The 18,090-nt window shown below is 55.5% G+C and overlaps 1 protein-coding gene and 1 long non-coding RNA gene across 2 annotated transcripts; both read right to left on the reverse strand.

The window, feature by feature from the left end:
• Nucleotides 1–991: 991 nt before the first annotated feature.
• Nucleotides 992–6,775, reverse strand: LOC139998610 (maestro heat-like repeat family member 5). Its single transcript, XM_072029966.1, has 9 exons — nt 6,689–6,775; nt 6,496–6,600; nt 6,198–6,274; nt 3,473–3,671; nt 3,118–3,294; nt 2,606–2,761; nt 2,235–2,336; nt 1,730–2,025; nt 992–1,010 (listed from the first exon to the last, which is right to left on the reverse strand). Exons 1-9 carry the CDS (start codon nt 6,773–6,775, stop codon nt 992–994), a joined length of 1,218 nt encoding a protein of 405 aa, XP_071886067.1.
• A 561-nt stretch (nt 6,776–7,336) lies between these two features.
• Nucleotides 7,337–8,037, reverse strand: LOC113840693 (uncharacterized). The gene is made up of 3 exons (XR_011805402.1): nt 7,829–8,037; nt 7,558–7,686; nt 7,337–7,416 (listed from the first exon to the last, which is right to left on the reverse strand). It is a non-coding gene; the product is annotated as an uncharacterized lncRNA (long non-coding RNA).
• Between the last annotated feature and the right edge of the window lie 10,053 nt (nt 8,038–18,090).

An 18,090-nucleotide genomic window follows, 5' to 3' on the forward strand; every position in this document is an offset into this window, starting at 1 on the left:
GCAGCAGACTTCTCCATGGGTTGGGTCAGGCCGGCATATGCGGCCCTCTGTTCTGCTCAGAAGGGAGTCACTTATGACAGTAACCCTTCTCTTCTTCTTGATGGAGGTGGTCGTGATACTGGGGAAGGCTGACTTGCCCTAGAAAACCCCTCCAACCTGGATGGACTTTCATGCACATCATCGTTTGTGTGTCCATTACTTCCAGAGTCTGTTGTTTCAGGGCACCTGAAAGGAAGGTGAGGTAGGCAAGGAGGGGTCCGCCTGCTGCCCCGAGCAGATCTAAACTTCCATCCCTTCGTCACTGAGATGCACTCCTTCTGCCTGATGGCCAGAGGGTAGGGGATCCTCCATTTCCTCTGCTGTGTCTGCCTGACGCATCTGTCCCAGGGCTGGCACAGTACAGTTCAACCTTCTCCGACTCCCTGGTGCTCCTCAGCCTGCCCACCTCCTCCCGAAGCTCTGCCAGGAGGCTGAGCAGTTCTTCTACCTGGGCGCACCTACCACAGGTGGACTCACAGGATGGGATGTCAGGAAGAATTTCTTCATGCAAAGGGTGGAACCGGCTGCCCAGGGCACTGCTGGAGTCCCAGGCCTGGAGCTATTAAAGAAATGCGTGGACTTGGCGCTAAGGGCCGTGGTTTTGTGGTGGGCCTGGTGGTGTTAGCTGACGCTTGGACTTGAGCTGAAGGCCCTTTTCCAAGCGCAAGGGTTCTGTGACTCTTTCACTGGTTCAGTAGGCGCCATGCAGTCACCGGGCCCAGGGAAAAGATGTCATGGCTCAGCGTCATGGCACCGAGTCACTGTGAAGGAGCTGCTGGAATAACGAGACAACAACCTAGTTCTATTAAAATATATATTGCTCTTTTGAGGACTGCTGCGGGGCTAGCGGCACCACAGCAGTGGAAATCTCCGTCCTGACATTGCGTTATGCCTTGACGCCAGGATCAGGATGGTTTGAAATGCCAGGGAACGGACCATGGGTTCTGGGTCTTTATATGAAGGCTGGAGGACTGCAAAAGAAAGAAGAGCAGAGATGAAAACCCACTCCTTGCAGAGATCCCCAGGCATCCCCTGCAGACCATGTCAGCCCCACTCGACTCTTCCCCAGGCCAGGAGGAGCAGGAGGGACAAAGGAATCCGTTGAAAGCTGCTGCTCAGCAATGTCCCAAATGCAGCCACCAGTCCTTCCCCACCTGCGCACCACAGGTCAAGTGGGGCACCTTCACAAGCTGGTTCCCTCACCACCTGCCTCCATCCCTTGGGAGGATTCACACACTCCAGGAATCTCCTGGACTCTTTCCTCTCGCTATTGTGCTTCCCCATGAGAGCAAGGGCTAGCAATCGTGACCCTGCTCCTAGCTGCTTGTAGGCTGTCTCATCTCCCTCTTCGTCCTGGTTGCGTGCTCTACAACAGGCTCCCACCTTCTGTCAGCCTTACTGCCCTTTCCCCTGACTCTTCCTCAGGGACACTCAACCCTTTCAGCGGCACTGCCCAGCTCCAGGCTGGGAGGCCATTCCCTGACACCACAGGCTACCCCGTCTCCTCTCCCTCGTTCCTATGGCTGCATTGCTCCTCCGCCCCGAAGCATTTCCCTGGAGCAGGGCAAGGCACGGGGGCCTCTGCCGCTGTCCCCCCAGCCCTAGCACACCCCCCACTGCCCTCACTCACCTCTGAGGATTTCATTCAGCTTCTCCTCGCTCTGGTCCTCGCAGTAGCGCGCAGCAAGACCTAGACACAGAGACCCCATCAGAGCCCCACTCCCCAGCACGCTCCCAGCAGCGCAGCCCCTGGCCTGGCCAGCCAGGCTGTGCCCCCTCCTGCACCCTGGAGCAAGGGCCCAGTCGGGGGGCTCTGGGGGCAACAGGGCAGTGCCTGGGGCTGCCAAAGGCTGCCCCAAGAGGGACCCAGGGGCTGGGCTCACCAATGAATCTGACGGCCTCAAGTCGCAAGTCGGTCTGAGTGGCGTGCAGGTAGGGCTGGCTCTGCTGCAGGTATTCTTCTACTCTGCCTCTGTCCTGCTGCAGCTGGAGAGAGAGAGAACGCAGGGTCACGGGGCTTGCACACCCTCTCCAGGGTCTCCTCCAGCATCCTGGGGGCAGGGAGGGCAGAGGGGCCTGCAGAAGAGCCCCCTGGGGCTCTGTGCTGGCAGGAAGGGAGCGAGGATGCGGCTGCAGGCAGCGGGCTCTGGCCGGGCACGTTTGCCCAGCTGGGGCAAACCAAGTTGGGTCCTTACCAAGCACTCCCCGATCCTCCACGTCTGTTCTGTCTGGGCCAAGCGCTTCAGCTCCTTGCATCGCAGAAACTCTGCAGTCACGGCGAGAGCTTCCCCAGAGGCCTGCGGAGCAGCAGAGGTTGGGAGGTAGCAGCACAGCCTTGGGAAGGAGACCCTCTGTCCCCTCCTCTTGGCAGGGCTGCGAGCCTTTCCCAGCGCGTTATGGGAGGCTGTGGTGGGGGGCAGCGTGCACTGGGTTCAGTGGCCAAGGCAAGGCCACGGGACAGCCACCATCGGAGGCAGCTCATGCTGCCGGCCAGAGATCCCCCAGAGCAACCCTGTGGCATCAGCACACCCTTGCCCACATAACTGCTCAGCTCTGAGATCTGTACCTTTGCTACGCTCTCACTCTGGTCTCTCATGTGAAAGTAGAGTGGGAGAAGGCTCCTGTGAACTGTCCTCTTCATTTCCTTCTTCCTTTGCCGCAGCACAGCCTCCACCACGGTTTGGAAGAGGCAGATGGAGTGCTCCCGCATGTGGCTGGACTCCTGGCAGGGAGGAGGACAGGAGGAATTTCAGCATTAGCATGGCCGATGTGAAGGGAGCTCCCAGCACTGTGAGATGCTTCAGCGCTGGATCCTTCCCAGAGGAGCTGCTCAGGGGCAGCTGCAAGGCCTGGTGCCCGTGAAGGGCAACGCAATCGGTTGCCATCGCAGGCTGCCCGCCAGCCACCCCACTTTCGCCACCAGCCGCACCAGCCATGCCCAAGCAGAGCTCCCCAGCGCCTGGGCTGACGAGGAGACTGGGAAGGCCCTGCCTGAGTGCTGCCCACAGGGCCAGGCTGAAGGGCAGCCCTCGTTACAGGGGGCCCAGCTGAGGGCTCGGGCTCCCGCAGCACACTTACGTGGTCAAAGAATGGCAGGAGCTTCTCAGCCAGCTGCAGAGCCGGGCCACTGGCCTTCCTCCTCTCCACATGAGCCATCACGTTTTTCAGCACAAGCAGGGCCTTCAGCACCACGTCTGTGTTGGTGTCCTGCAGGGCCTCCAGGATGTCTGGCAGCAAGACCTGAATTTCCCTTGCCTGTAGGAAAGACACCATTTCCCTTCCGTGAGGCAGTGAGAGACCACCCTGGGCAAAGGGCTCTGGTTCCTGAGCACCAGCCTCCTGCCTTGCTTCCTGGCAGCGGGGAGGGACGGGAGGGCAGAAGAGCAAAGCCCCAGGCTGCCAACATGGCTTTGCTTGACGATGGCCCGCTCACCTTCTCAGGGCTCTCTGACACGGTGCAGAGCCCTTTCAGAACCAAAAAGCGCATCTCTGGGCTTGGGTGCCTCAGGTAGCTCTGGAGGTGCACCGGGTTACCAAACTCATAACTTTCATTCTGGGCCAGCATCTGCAAGAAAGAGCAGTGAGAGCCTGGCAGGGCCTGCAGGGCTCCCTGCAGCTTCTTCTTCTCCCACCTTTGGGCAGGGATGGGGCAGCGCCAGCTGGCACCAAAGAGGCACCAGGCGCGGGGAGCTATGGGGGCTTGCCGGCCCCAGGGACCATGTGTCCGTACGTCCTGCGGGAGCTGGCAGTTTGGGGGTAGATGGGCACAGGGCTGTGCCTGTGTGCCTGAAGGGGCACACGTGGCCCTGCTGGGAGCAAGGTTTCATCTGGGAACTCACAGCCAAGCGACGGATGCAGGTGTCTTCAGAGACTGCGGTGCACCAGTAGCACAGCTGCAAGAAGCCCATCATGAAGTTTAAAACCCAATTCAAGGTCTTCGGCATGGCCAGGATCACCTCCCACATGGCCAGGTCAGTGCTGCAAGCCCAGAATCCTCTGTCAGTGAGGCTGCCTCAGCCGCAGGGCCACAAACTGGGCCAGCCCCGGAGGACCCAGGCTGTCCTGCAGCCCCTGTGACTTGGGGAGCACTGAGGGCCCAGCCTGGGCAGGCAGGAGGGGGCTGAGCTGGTGTTCCCTGGGGGCAGGGGGACTCTGGGCTGCCTTGGACAGCTGGGCTGCTGCAGCCCTGGCTGGCCCAGTAGGGCTGGAACACATTGGTGGGAAGGAGGGCTGTGCTCCTTGGGGATGTCCTGCTCTTTGCCATTGGTGTGGCAAGCAGAGAGTCTCCAGGTGCATCTCCCAACACGGAACAAGCCCTCAAGGATGTTAAGGCCAGGACCTGTCACGTGGCGGAGAGAACTGCAGCAGGTTCATGACTTCTCTCCAGGGCATCACGTCGGTCAGCTCGAGAAGCAGGGAGTCCAGGCACTGCCGCGCCGATGCCGTGTGGATGCTGCCCAGGTTTCTCCTGATGCACTCCACGATCGTTGGCACCTTGGGGGACAAAGTGGGAATGGTGTTGCCAGCACACCGCAGCCATTGCCACAGCTGCCACTCAAACTTTGGCCCCTTCCATTGCTCTCTGCTGGCTTCAGGTGGCTTCTGGAGCCCAAGAGACCCCGATGTGCGAGGGAGGCAGGGAGGGAGGCAGGGAAGGAGAGAGGAACCACGCCTGGAAGAGCTCAAGGGCAGGGCCATGGCCACAGGCCACTTACATCTGTCAGCCAGTAGTCAGGGACCTCCAAGGCTGCGTCCAGAACGCTGCAGGCCCTCTTCTTGTCATGGATGCTGGAGTCTTGTAAAGCTTCAAGGGCTGTGAGGATGATGTCCAGCCTCTCATCAGGGAAGAGGTATCCTCCAAACCCCTGTGGGAAGAAGGAGAAGCAAAGACATGCCTCACTGAGTGTCCCAAGGGTGCTGCTTAGCTGAGCAGCAAGGGCAGCTCTGGAGAGAGGGCCCTCGGGGGAAGGGGTGAGGATGGGGCATATGGGGCCAGAGTGCTGGCCCTGCAGGTAACCAGGGCTTGCTGGTGGCCAGGAGGGCTGGAGCTGCTGCCGGGACACAGGGGAGCAGCCTTCGCATAGCCCCAGCCTGGGGACAAGAGGAACCCTCTCAGCAGGGCGAGTGAGGCCGTGCCAGCCCCACCGGTTCTGGACCCCTTTGCTCACACGAGATGCCTGCTGATGCTGCGGACAAGATCCCCAGCAAGGCCAGAGCTCATTACCTTGGCAATTTCACACGGAGTTGATGGTATAGAAAATGGAAATTTTGAATCCTTCGATATCATGCGGTGCAGCCCATAATTTTCCATGTCCTCTGTCAGTGAGTATGCTAAACAGGGGGAAACAGCGAAGAGTCAGTAGGGAAGAGCATCTTTGCCAACAAGCTTGCCAAATGGTGAAAAGCACTTTCACTAGGAATGGCTGAGGAGGGAGGCTCAGACCCACGGCGAGGAGAGTGGTGGGCAGGGATGTAAAGCACAAGGTGAGGAGTGCTGGGAGCAAGAGGGACCTCAGGGATGATGCAGAAGGAGGAGAAGCAATGGCGTTGGGTGCCGTGGGGGTAGCAGCGTGTCACAGACCCCCTTCTGCTCGGGGTCAGGATGTGCAGGAAGCCCCCTGACACCTGCCTTTAAGACGGCAGGGAGCAAACAGTCAGGGAGCATTCTGGAGGGCGTCACCATCCCTGGTGATGCACGGCTGGCTCTGCTGTTCACTCCTCGGGGAAGATGCGGTTTGGGAAGTGCTCATCGATTGATGGCTTAGACTGGGGGACACCACAAAACAGCGTGGTAGGTGATCTGGGGAGGGTTGGGAAGGACAGCAGCAGAGAACTGCTCCTGGACGGCAGGTGAGCGTCTAGCTTCTGCGGAAAACGATAGCCAGAATGCTGCGGGAAGCTGCTGTGAGGAGCAGAGGAGGCCAGGGAACCTGGCAGAATTCTGTGGGCAGCCTCCACCAAGCACAAAAGCAATCCTTCACAATACTCAGGGAGAACAGGCAGACAAACCAGCAGATGTCTGTGTGCAGATGGACATTGCCTACCACACCTTCTTACCTCTTCCTTCTCTGACGACTGAGTACATGCGATGAAGACTTTCCAAAGCTGAGTGTCTCATGGAATCATCGCCACTGCTGAAAAGCAAGAGGTGGCCCAGCAGCTTGCCCAGGATGGGGATGCGCAGGTTGAAATCTGTGGGCTCATCGTTGCCATAGTTTTCAAAGTTCCCTAAGATCTGTTTGAGGAAGGGAGGAGAGACAAAGGGCTTAGTGGAGGCAGAGCCAGCCCCTGAGAGAGCACGGCCTGGGGAGGGAAGAGCAGGGGCAAAGGAGGGACAAAGACCCTCGATTCACGCTTCTGAGGCACTCACGTGCGTTGAGGGTTGCCTCGCAGGCACCCTTGCATGGCAGGATGCTCTGGGATGCAGGAAAGGGTGGAAAATTCCTTGTGCCTTACCTTGATCACCAAATACCAGCGGATGAAAGTAATCAGCCTCTCAATCACCTTCACAGCGCTCTCACGCACAGCTGAGTTTTTGGAGACAGCGAAGTCCAGCATCACCTGCGAGGAGAGAAGTTGCTGGGGGTTGACAGCGGTCTGCAAATGTGACCTGAGAGGATTCTTTGGAAATTCTTTGGAAATGCCAAACCTTCAACATATTCTGCATCTCTGTGTTGAAACTGGCGATGGGACAGTTGCGTACGAAGCCCTCCAGCATGGTGTCCAAGGCATCCATAGTCTGCAGGGAGGACAGAAGAGCATCGAATTATTTCTGTGGCCCTCCTCACCCCCAGGAGCTGGCTCTGAGCCCCTCGGGAGTTCAGGGGTGGCTTTGGGGCTAAAAAGCCACTGCGTGCAGTCCTCCTGCAGCACAAGATCAGGTCGGGGAAGGGGCGAGGCTGGGAAAGCAAATCTGGGCCCCGGCCCTGCACTGGTCTCTGGTTGTGTCAGCACGGGGAAGCAAGGCAGCAGCTCAGCAGGACTGGGGGTGCCGGTACCTCACCCAGCACATACCTTGGTGTAGAGCGCTCTTTCTGTCTCTGGCACATCCGACTCCGGAGGCAGAAAGAAGATGCTCTTGCAGCACACATGCAGGAGTCTCTCCGTTTTGCCATGCAGTGCTGTTGGCACGGTGTAGCTGAAGAAAAGAGAGAGAGGAGCCTGTTGGACGCAGTGCCTTGAGGCTTATGAAGGAGGACACGGACCTCCCTTGGCCAGGCATCCCTGGGAGGGACGGGCAGCCTCCCTGCCAGCTTCAGGGCCACCAGGACATTGCCACCAGGGGCTGGGCACGCACCTGAGGAGGGCGACAGTCTCCATGGCCTTCTGCCGGAATGCTGTGCGCAAGCTGTCCATGGGCTCCTTTTCCAGCAGCGCCTGCAGAGCACAAGCAGGATGAGACCTTGGAGCCGCCGGCACCCAGCAGCAGCAGAGCCAGCGCTGCCCCAGCCCTCGCCTCCCAGGGGGCTGGTGCCGGGGGGCCTTGCCCCTTCCCCAACCCGCTGTGCATCCTCTCACCATGATGTTCTCCACCAGCTTATGTTTGCTGCAGAAGCCATGCAAGTTCATCGGCACACCCCTCTCTGTGACACATGTGCACAGATCGCAGATTTTGCTGAGGAACAGCATCTTCTGCTCCTCGTCGTCCTGGCAGCCACAAAGACACCAACAGAGCATTAGGGGGACACCCACGGCCAGCAGGACCAAAGCCTTGAGGGGTCTGGGGCTGTGTGGGACCCCTGGAGGGCAGCGCCAGGAGCACAGCTGTGATGCAAGCGGCTGCCATTACCTTTTCTGTGCCTCTGACATACGCCCTGATGAATTCCACGGCCTTGTCTCTGCACAGTTTCCATGCCTTACCTGGAAAGGAGGAAAGCAAAGAGTGCTGCAGAGAGGGGCTGAATGCAGGGGTGAGGAGAGGAAGGGCCCCAGCCCCAGAAGGCCGTGGGGAGGCCGTGGGGATGCCCAGAGGCTGCAGCAGCTCCGCTGGGAAGAGAGGCTGAGGGAGCTGGGCTTGTGGAGCCTGGAGAAGGCTGCGGGGGGACCTCGCTGCGGCCTCCCAGTGCCCAAAGGGGCCTCCAGGAAAGCTGGGGGGGGATCTTCATCATGGACTGCAGCGACAGGACAAGGGGTGACGGCCTTAACCTCAAAGAGGGCAGGTTTCTTTCGGACAGGCAGGGATTTCTCTCCTTCACGCCCAGGGCAGTGAGGCCTTGGCGCAGGCTGCGGTGCCCCCTCCCTGGCACTGCCCACGGCCAGGCTGGGTGGGCTTTGGGCAGCCTGGGCTGGGGGGAAGCATCGTGATCGCCGAGGTCCCCCCCAGCCCAAAGCGTCCTGGCATTCTGTGGTGCTGCGGAGGAAGCTCGGCCCCGTCAGCCCAAGCGCCGCTTTACCCAGGGAAGGAGTCCTGGAGTCAGGCAGGGGTCTCTGTGTCCCCAACCCTCCCCACCCCATCCCGAAGACCCTTCTTCGGGATGGGGTGGGGAGGGACCCTTCAGGGTGGTGGGGAGAGGTGGGCAGGGGCCGGGCTGGGCTGGGCAGTGCCCGGCAGAGCACTTTGTTGACTTTGATGACTTTCACCTATTTCTTTGAGGACTGTAGACACCCGTCTCTGTTCACCACCTTGCTCTCATCCCAGCATTTCCATCATTTCACCAGTGTCTCATCAACCCTCCCCAGCTGCTCCTTCTCACACAAAGCCATGCTCTGATCACAGACGCTCTTTGGGTGACCTCTGGCAACGCAGCACAACACTCTGAAGGACAGTTCTTCCTCCTCGTGGCCAGCACCAACATTCCAAAGTGCACTTTGTGGCAGTTTTTTCTCTCCTACTCTTTTCTACTACAAAAGAAAGCTCCATCAGGGTGGAACCCCCTCCTAAAGTAGGCATCCCAATCCATCAGGCTCCTTGCGGCCTGTCAGCCAACCAGACAGAAGTCACCGCACCAGCATCTTCCAAGCCATGGGCCTGCTGCTGTCCAGTCATGGACTCAAGCAGAAGGGACAGGACAACCCATATGTGGGCCTTCTTTCTGCATGGGTCCTCCTGGGTATGTAGGCAGAGGGGATCCCACAGTCAGCATGCCAGCCAGGTGCCTTTTGCTGGCCTACCAGGGCCACTGGCAGATGTCAGCCGAAAAGTACCGATCCCAGCTCTAAGTCAAGGGTGACCTGCCACCTACAGACAGAAGTGACCTCTCAGTCCCTTTCTGTGACATGTTCCTGCTGCTGCCCTATCTTCTGCAGGGACAGAAGTGACCTTACAGTCACTGCCACAGTCACATTGCTCCTGCTGGTGCAGGAGATCCTGAGGCAGAGCTGAGCTCATCAGAGCATTCTCCCCTGTCTCCTCCTTGTGGCCCACAATCTGATGAGATCCATGGCCCCTCACATTCAGCTTTGAGTGCCATGACTGCAGAGCAACCTCATGGTTCCTGCCCTGTCCCAAGGGATGACGGGCCTAAAGTTAAGGCTTAGTAGAGGGGCTGAAGGTGAGGAGGTTAATGCACAGGAACAGGGGTTTTGGGTGTTAGGTGTTCATGTATATGACTAGGGACTAGGGCCCACCTTACTGGGTTAAAGATTAAGCAAAGTTTGAATGGGAATGTTTTGGTATTCTTATGTGGGTATCAGGTCTGTGTTTAGGGTATGGACAAGCTTTGTGGTTTAGGGTTTTGTTTAGGTCTCTCAGGCAGTTTCCTAGGGTTAAAAAGAGCATTTTAATGCTAGTGTTAAGGTCAGGGATCAGAGTGATTAAGAGAGTAAAAACAAGGGGAAGGGGCTATGTGATGAATTTTGGCTTCAAGGGATGCGTTGAGGTCAGGCATTAGAGTAGTGGATTCCTGACAGTGTGTACAGTAGCATTTAGGTTTAAGGATTAATGTTGCTGGTTAAAATAGGGCAAGGTCTTTACATGACTCTTTTAAGTCAGTGCTACAGCAGAATCAACATTGCCTGAACCTTCTAGCCTCCCAGAAATCATTGATTCCTGCTGGCCTCTTCTCTCTCCCAAATCTCACATTTCTCCTGGCCAGGCTTCTTCTGACCTCCCCATATCAGTCATCTTCTTAGGGGTAGTTTTCTGATGGCTTTCATGATCTCAGAGTGTCTGTCTTACCTCTGTTGGCTACTCCTTTCTTAAGACAGACGCAGCACTGAAGCCAGGATGGAAAAGAACATAAAGGCTGCAGGAACACCCTGCACAATGTGCCCTGCAGCTCCGTACCACCCTAAAAATTTGTTTCCTGCCTCCAGCTTTTGGATATAGAATGGCTCCTATGCAGCCAGGGTGACTTTTTCCAGGCCCTCATGCATGGTTCAGTTTACCCCAGGCGTCTTGGAGGCAGTGGCCCCCTCTGTGTTGAAAACTGAAAGCAGTCCTGAAGGATGACTTCAGGCAAAAGCTGACACCTCTGACATGACAAGCCCTATCCAAGACCTCTTCCTTTATGGGGCCTACCAGGTACTCGGAAAGAGCGGATCTCACAAACTACAGGCACAGCAAGTGCCTTCTGCTTGCCTTTCAGGTACTTTTGCAGATATGAGCCTAATGGCATAGATCCCAGCCAGGAGTCAAGGGATGAGCTGCCAGCTATTTCTCCAAGAAGCCACCTCAAAGGCCATTTAACAGCCATTCACTTCCTGCTGGACTTAGAATTTCTGAGGCACCACCGCCTCATAATATCATACCTACAAAACACCCCCTTTTTGGCCTAGGACCTGCCCAGGTAGAAGTGATCTGATTGTGATCCTTCAAGCCCATGGCACTGCTGCTGGGCTCCCAGACCCTCTGATGCATGTGAACCAGTTCCGTGCCAGTTCTGGGAGGTGCTAGGGCAGGTGGGACCTTGCAGGCAATGTTCCAGCCCCATGACTGTTGTTGGTCTCTCAGCTCCTTGCACACAGCAAAGATCACTCTGACATGCAGATGTTGTGTGCCTGAAGCTGGCCTAGAAGACACTCTGGGAAGCGCCCTCCCAGCCCCTGCCCCAGCCCGAGCTGGCGGTGCTGCTCTGCAGAGCAAGGGGGCTGTGGTGCCCAGGGCACGGGGACACTCTGCAGGGCCATGCTGGGCAGGCTGGGAGGCAGACCCAGCTCATGGGGTCACTGTCATTGCCCAAGGCTGCAAGGAATCAGTCACCAGCCTCCTTTGCTGGGGCTACTGCGTGTCCTGGGGCTGCAGAGCTCTCCTCTGCCTGTTGGCAGCAGCTTGAGCACTTGAGCTCTGCTAAATTCACCTTGCACAGGCTCATGCTCTGCGGGCTCCACCTGTTTTATGGGCTCATGCTGCTCCGGCCAATACCCTGGACTCTGCTGGCAGATGCTAATTCCCTCTGCAAGAAACATTAACCTGCCAGCAGTCCCAGCACAGCCCCACAACAGCACTGGCACCAAGCTCCAGGAGCAGCCGGGCCTGGCCCCACCAGCAGGAGAGGGCGGCAGAGGCAAGAGAGCAGCTTGGCATGCCCCAAGCGCTGGTGCTCCCTGGCTGTGCTGCTGGAATGGGACTCTTTTCCTCTGCAAATGGGCACTGCCCCAGCAGAGCCAGACCAGGTCTCAGAGGAAGGACATCAGACAAAGAAGGCAGTGTAGGCTGTTTTATTTCGTTAAAAGTTCACAGAGACCATAATTCCACATGGACAGAGACTCAGTACATACACTAAACACACGTACAGAATTGGGAGTGGGACAAAAATGACATTTTATTGGGCAACCTAACCTGAAAAAAAAAAAAAGAAACAACAACAAAACAAAACACAAAACTAAGTAATACCAGTACTAAAAATACACACTCACACACACAAAAACAACAAAAAAGGGAATATAGGTTGTTCTGTGTAAGTGATATTCTGAGTAATCTGCAGAAACAGACTGTGAAATTATTGCTTCCGAAGCAAATCAAGTCATCAGTTTCCACAAGGCATTCTTGAGGTCCTTGTTCCTCATGCTGTAGATGAAGGGGTTCACTGCTGGAGCCACCACCGAGAATAGAACGGCCACCAACAGGTCCAGGGATGGAGAGGAGATGGAGGGGGGCTTCAGGTAGGCAAACATGCCAGTGCTGACAGTCAGAGAGACCACAACCAGATGAGGGAGGCACGTGGAAAAGGCTTTGTGCTGGTCCTTCTCAGAGGGAATCCTCAGCACAGCCCTGAAAATCCGTATATAGGACAACATAATGAAAACAAAACAAGCAAAGATTAAAGAAAGAGTAAATAAGAGTACAGCAACTTCCCTGAGGTAGGCATCTGAGCAGGAGAGCTTGAGGATCTGGGGGATCTCACAGAAGAACTGGGCCACTGCATTTCCAAGGCAGAGGGACAGGGAAAATGTATTGGCTGTGTGCAGGACAGCACTGAGAAAGCCACTGCCCCAGGCAGCTGCTGCCATCTGGGCACAAGCTCTGCTGCCCAGGAGGCTCCCGTAGTGCAGGGGCTTGCAGATGGCAACGTAGCAGTCGTAGGCCATGACGGTGAGGAGGGAATACTTTGCTTCAACCAAGAAGACAAAAAAGAAGACCTGTGCAGCACACCCGTGGTAAGAGATGGCCCTGGTGTCCCAGAGGGCATTGGCCATGCCTTTGGGCAGAGTGGTGGAGATGCAGCCCAGGTCGAGAAGGGCGAGGTTGAGGAGGAAGAAGTACATGGGGGTGTGGAGGCGGTGGTCGCAGGCTACGGCGGTGAGGATGAGGCCGTTGCCCAGGAGGGCAGCCAGGGAGATGCCCAGGAAGAGCACAAAGTGCAGGAGCCGCAGCTCGCGCGTGTCTGCGAATGCCAGCAGGAGGAACTCGCTCACAGAGCTGCTGTTGGGCATTTGCTGACTTTGGACACAGGTATCTTTGAAGAGGAGAAAAAAAAAATAGAACAGACTTCAATGAGGAAAACCTATTTCATCTCCTGGAAAGCCCGCAGATAAGCCTCTCTCTTTGCATGAGAACCTTTCTGCAGCTCTCTTGCTTGAGCTCTGGGTGGTGCTGGCTGCGTGTGACACTGGGAGCAGGGGCTGCTGTGGGCTCCAGAGGAGTCCTTCCTGCTGTGCAGCAGGAGGGAAGCAGGACCATGGGGGAAACTCAAGTGCAGTCCACTTGTCAGATCAATGAGCCATGCAGTCTTTTTGCAAACAACTCATCCGACCACACTGTAGAGCAAGAGAGATTTTATTTGCTGTATTTTCTTATAATTCCCCCTGTAATGCTTAGGACACCGATCATACTCGTGTTACGCTGAGAAAAAAACGGAGACAGCTGAGAGCAGAGAAGCCCCAGTCCGAGTGAGGCTGGACAGAATCCTTACCTTGGCCCTGGGGGCCTTAGCAGGATCTCAGCTCTTCCCCCCTAGCCAGGGCTGCCGAGGCCTCACTCCAGCTGCCCACAGACAGACATCCAGCAGCACGGACATGGCCTTAGCAAGGAGGTGTCTTCTCCTTGGGACGCCTGCATGCCACAAGGATGCCACGAGAGAGCTGCATCCTGCTGGAGAGCAGCCTGAAGCCCAGGAAAACACCCCACAGACAGGTGAATATCCACACGCTGGGGTATTCCAGTATCCCAGGCACACAACATGCTGTACCTAGAGGATTCTTGGCCACTCTGTTCCTGCTGATCTTGGCCAAACTCTTCTTTCCCCCGCCTGTGCTCACAGACCCCATCCCATGCGGCTGTGCTCAGCGCTGCCCTGCAGCACCCTGCCACCACCAGGGCCCTGCCAAGGGGCACCTCCATGCAGCAGGAGCTATGGGGCAGCTGACAGAGAGCCCTGCATCACCAGCAGGGTGTTCGAGGCTTCTAGGGTGTCAGGGGCACCTGGCTTAGGCCACTCCAAGGGGCTTCTGCCAGACTTCCTCACCTCGCAGTGCAATCCAGCAGGACTCTCACAGCCTACTGCATTGCCCACCGCCCTCCCAGAAACAAGACCCAGCACGCGACCCTTCCAGGAGCTGCAGCTGCATGGCCCTGCAGCCAGAGACTTACCTTGTCAAGGGCTGTGCAGATTTCTCCTGCAGGCAGCTCTCAGCACCCTCCCACTCCCAACTGCCTCCAACCCCTCTCTCCTCTCCTCTCCTCTCCTCTCCCCATGGGGGTCAGAGCCCCCAGCCCTTCTGCGCTGTGCAGAGGAGCTGCTCCTGGGCAGAGCTGTCTCTCTGCACCAGGGCCCTCTTGCCAGGAGCTCTCCCTGTCCCAGGAGCCCAGCCCAGATCAGCAGCAGAGGCATTGGAATCAGCCCTCTGGGGGCTTTGGCGATGAGCCCATGAACCTCAGGCACTGAGAGTGCGTTGAAGAAATCTCTCAAGAAATCCAAGGCAGATGCAAGTTTCCTGCAGTGTCCCCCTGAGGGGGGACTCTGCTGGCACTGACACAGCCTCCCTTGGAGCTCATTAGAGCAGAACACTGGAGGCAGTGAGGACAGGTAGACAAATGTGAAGGTGACACTGATGTATTGAAAAACAGGCTTTGACCCCAGGCTCCTGGGAAGGGAGACCCTTTCCCTTCACACAGGAGCTCAGGGCTCTTCCTGGGCAGTAGGAGATGGGGATGTCCATGGCCCAGTGCAGGAGAAGGGTACGACTCCTGCCTGGTTCATGGCTGGTGAGGAGGCAATGAGACCCTGGTGCTTTAACAAGAAGCTGCCTCCTCATAGGCCTCGCTGTCGGAGACAAGAGCCCTAGCCATTGACACACAGACCTCAGGCCTGTTGGGACTTTCAGCCTTTCCAGTGTGCTTGCTCCTCTCCACACCAGGCTGTCCAAGAGATTCACAGACCTGCACCTCTTTCCCTGCTGGCTGTGTGGTGTCTCATCAGATCGGAGCCGAGCATGGTAACTTACATTTTCTTGGTGGCCATGCTCCTCATAAGGCAGCTCTGTAGGAAGTTGGCCTGGTTCCTGGTGAGCTCCTGGTGAGCTCGTATGGCATCCCTCGTGGTGCCCAGGCCCTCCTCCTCCTGGGCACTGCTCACTCAGCAGGGTCCCAGTCTGCCCTGATGTGTGGGGTTCCTCTTCCTCTGGTGCAGGATGAGGCTTTTCTTCTTGTAAATGTCAAGAGGTTTCTGTAGGCAAAATCCTGCAGTTTCTCAAGGTTCCCCTGGACAGATGCTCCATTCTTTCATCTGTTAATTTCTGCAGGAAGATGGCTCCCCCTGATTGTGCTGTCTCTCACAAGATAGCATCAATGAGGTGTTAGTAGATATTGTGGACAGTAGAGGAGTAACCAGTTGAACAGAATTGCAGCACAGACTCACAGAAGGCTGGTGGATGGAAGGCTGCCAGATTCCACCTTTTCTGTGCTTCTCATGTATGCTGTCATTTTGTCTGAAGCTGTGTCCTAAATGTTGTTAGGGTGGGCAAGGACAAAATTGGAAGGGCCAGACCCTAGCGGAGATCAATCTATCTATTGCTGTCAGAGACAATAAGAAAGGTTTTTATAATGAAAGGAGAGCAGAGGGGAAGGGAGGGGAGGGGAGGGAAAAGAGAATCTTCATCCTTTATTGGATGTGGGAAAACAGAATTAGAAGAGATGTGGAAAAGGCTGAGGTACTTAATGCATTCTTTACCTCAGTGTTTAGCAGCAAGACCAGTTGTTCCCCTAGTACTCAGCCCTCTGAGCTGGTAGATAAGGACCTTCAGCAGAATGAAGCTCTCATGAGGAAATGTTGAGAAAACTGCTACTGCACTCAGATGTGCACAAGTCTAGGGGGCTAGATGGCATCCACCCGTTGTTACTGAGGGAGCTGGCTGAAGTGCTCTCCAAGCTGCTTTCCATCACTGACCAGCAGTCCTGGCTATCAGGGGAGGTCCCAGTCACCCGGTGACTAGCAAACGTGACGTCTGTCTACAAGAAGGGCCGGAAGGAGGATCTGGGGAACTACAGGCCTGTCAGTCTGATCTTGGTGCTGGGGAAGCTCATGGAGCAGATTGTCTTGAGTACCATCACGCAACGCTTCCAGGACAAGCAGGTGAGCAGGCCCAGTCATCATGAGTTTATCAACGCCAGGTCCTGCTTGGCAAATCTGATCTCCTTTGAAGATAAGGTTATGCTTTCAGTGGACAAGGGGAAGGCTGTGGACGTGGTCTACCTAGACCTCAGTAAGGCTTTTGAAACCATTTCCCACAGCATTCTCCCAGAGGAACTGGCTGCTCAAGGCCTGGATGGATGGATGCATCAATGGGTCGAAAACTGTCTGGGTGGCCAGGTCCAAATTGCTGTGGTGAATGGAGCTAAATGCAGCTGGAGGCCAGTCACTAGTGGTGTCCCACTGGGCCCAGTACTGGGGCCACTTCTTTTCAATATCTCCATCAGTGATCTGGACAAGGGGATCAAGTGCACCCTCAGTGAGTTTGCAGATGACACCTAGTTCAGAGAGAGTGTTGATCTCCTTGAGGGTAGGAAGGCTCTGCAGAGGGAAATGGATAGGCTGCACCCATGGGCTGAGGCCAACTGGATGAAGTTCAACAAGGCAAAGTGCCGGGTCCTGCACTTGGGCACAACAACCCCATGTAATGCCACAAGCTGGGGGAAGAGTGCGTGGAAAGCCGCCCAGCAGAAAGGATCCTGGGGATATTGGTAGATAGTCAGCTGAATATGAGCCAGCAGTAACTAGGGGTAATGGTTTTAAACTGCAAGAGGGTAGATCCGGATTAGATATTAGAAAGTTGTTTACTCAGAGAATGATTAGGCACGGGAACAGGCTGCCCAGAGAAGCTGTGGCTGCCTCATCTCTGGAAGCAGGGCCAGGTTGGATGGGGCTTTCAGCAACCTGGTCTAGCGGAAGATGTCTCTGCCCATGGCAGGAGAGTTGGAATTATGTGATCTTTAAGGTCCTTTCCTACCCAAACTGTTCTGTGATTCTGTAAATACGAAAGGCAGCAACATACCAGCTACTAGGAAGAAAAATGAACGCTATCGCAGCCAAAACTAGGACAATATCCACCCCTAATTCCATACCATATACGTCATGCTTAGGTCCAACACTTTTCAATTAATCACCGCCACCTTTCCTGTCTTTTGATTGTTGTCTCTCTCCGTGCTACCCCAGCCCGAGAGACAACATCAATTGGCTGCCTGGACGTCTGCTCCCCAAGCAGGGACACCAGAGACAGACACACCGTGTCTAGCTCAAGTGCCAATTTATTGCTGCGTAGCATAGCTTCTTATACACATGACTGCCCCAGATCCCCGTGACCCTTTGCCCCACCCACGGTCCCTCCCAATCCTCCCCCCACACCTCCCCCCCACATTGATGTGCACACAAAAATATCATGCCCTTACTCTGTTGGTGTCTGTAACAATAACAATAACAACTTACTCCTTTTGTGTCTTTTTTTTTTTCTTTTTTTTTTTCTCCCAGTTCTCTCCTTCATTGCATTGGATAAATAGATCTGTAGTGCTGAGCTGCCTCCTGGGTCAAACCACTGCAAGTCTTTTTGGTGCCTAGCATGGAGCACAAAGGTTGAGATGACAAATCGGACCAGAGCATTTTAAAAGTAAATTGTTATAAGCAATAGATCAGTTTAACAGTTGCTTTAACAGTTGCTGATCACAATGTTGATCTTTTTGATCTTGGGGCTGTTGTGCTTGTTTTCAGAATTGTGTTGTATAGCACATCACTAACTGTCTGTCTTCCATGTCATGCTGTTCATCAATTCTGGGGGCTGGTTTAAGGTTACTGTTTTGATGTATGGGATAACACTGACTTATGACAGGATAAAATTATTGCCACCTCTGTACCTCGGGAACCATCTCTTCATCTCTTAGAAACTATTAATAGTTACATTATTTTACACTTTTTGCCTTTTCTCCTGTGCAGGGTGGGGCAGGAGGTGGGGGGATGGAACTGGTGTGGACAGTGGGGGACGTTTCTCCCCACTTCTTCACTCTCCCTTTCTTCTTCTCCTCCGGGCTAATTACAATAGCTCTTGAAAGCTTTGAATATCCGTGGGATGGCCGAACCAGCATGTTTCTGTTGTCCCATCTCCTAAATGTGATTCAGGTTTTGTATAATTTTAAACAACTACTTAAGCGTGCCATCCAGAGATCTTTCCAGAGGCAGGAGAGTT

This window comes from Anas platyrhynchos, chromosome 33, assembly GCF_047663525.1.
Source record: "Anas platyrhynchos isolate ZD024472 breed Pekin duck chromosome 33, IASCAAS_PekinDuck_T2T, whole genome shotgun sequence".
Lineage (NCBI taxonomy): Eukaryota > Metazoa > Chordata > Aves > Anseriformes > Anatidae > Anas > Anas platyrhynchos.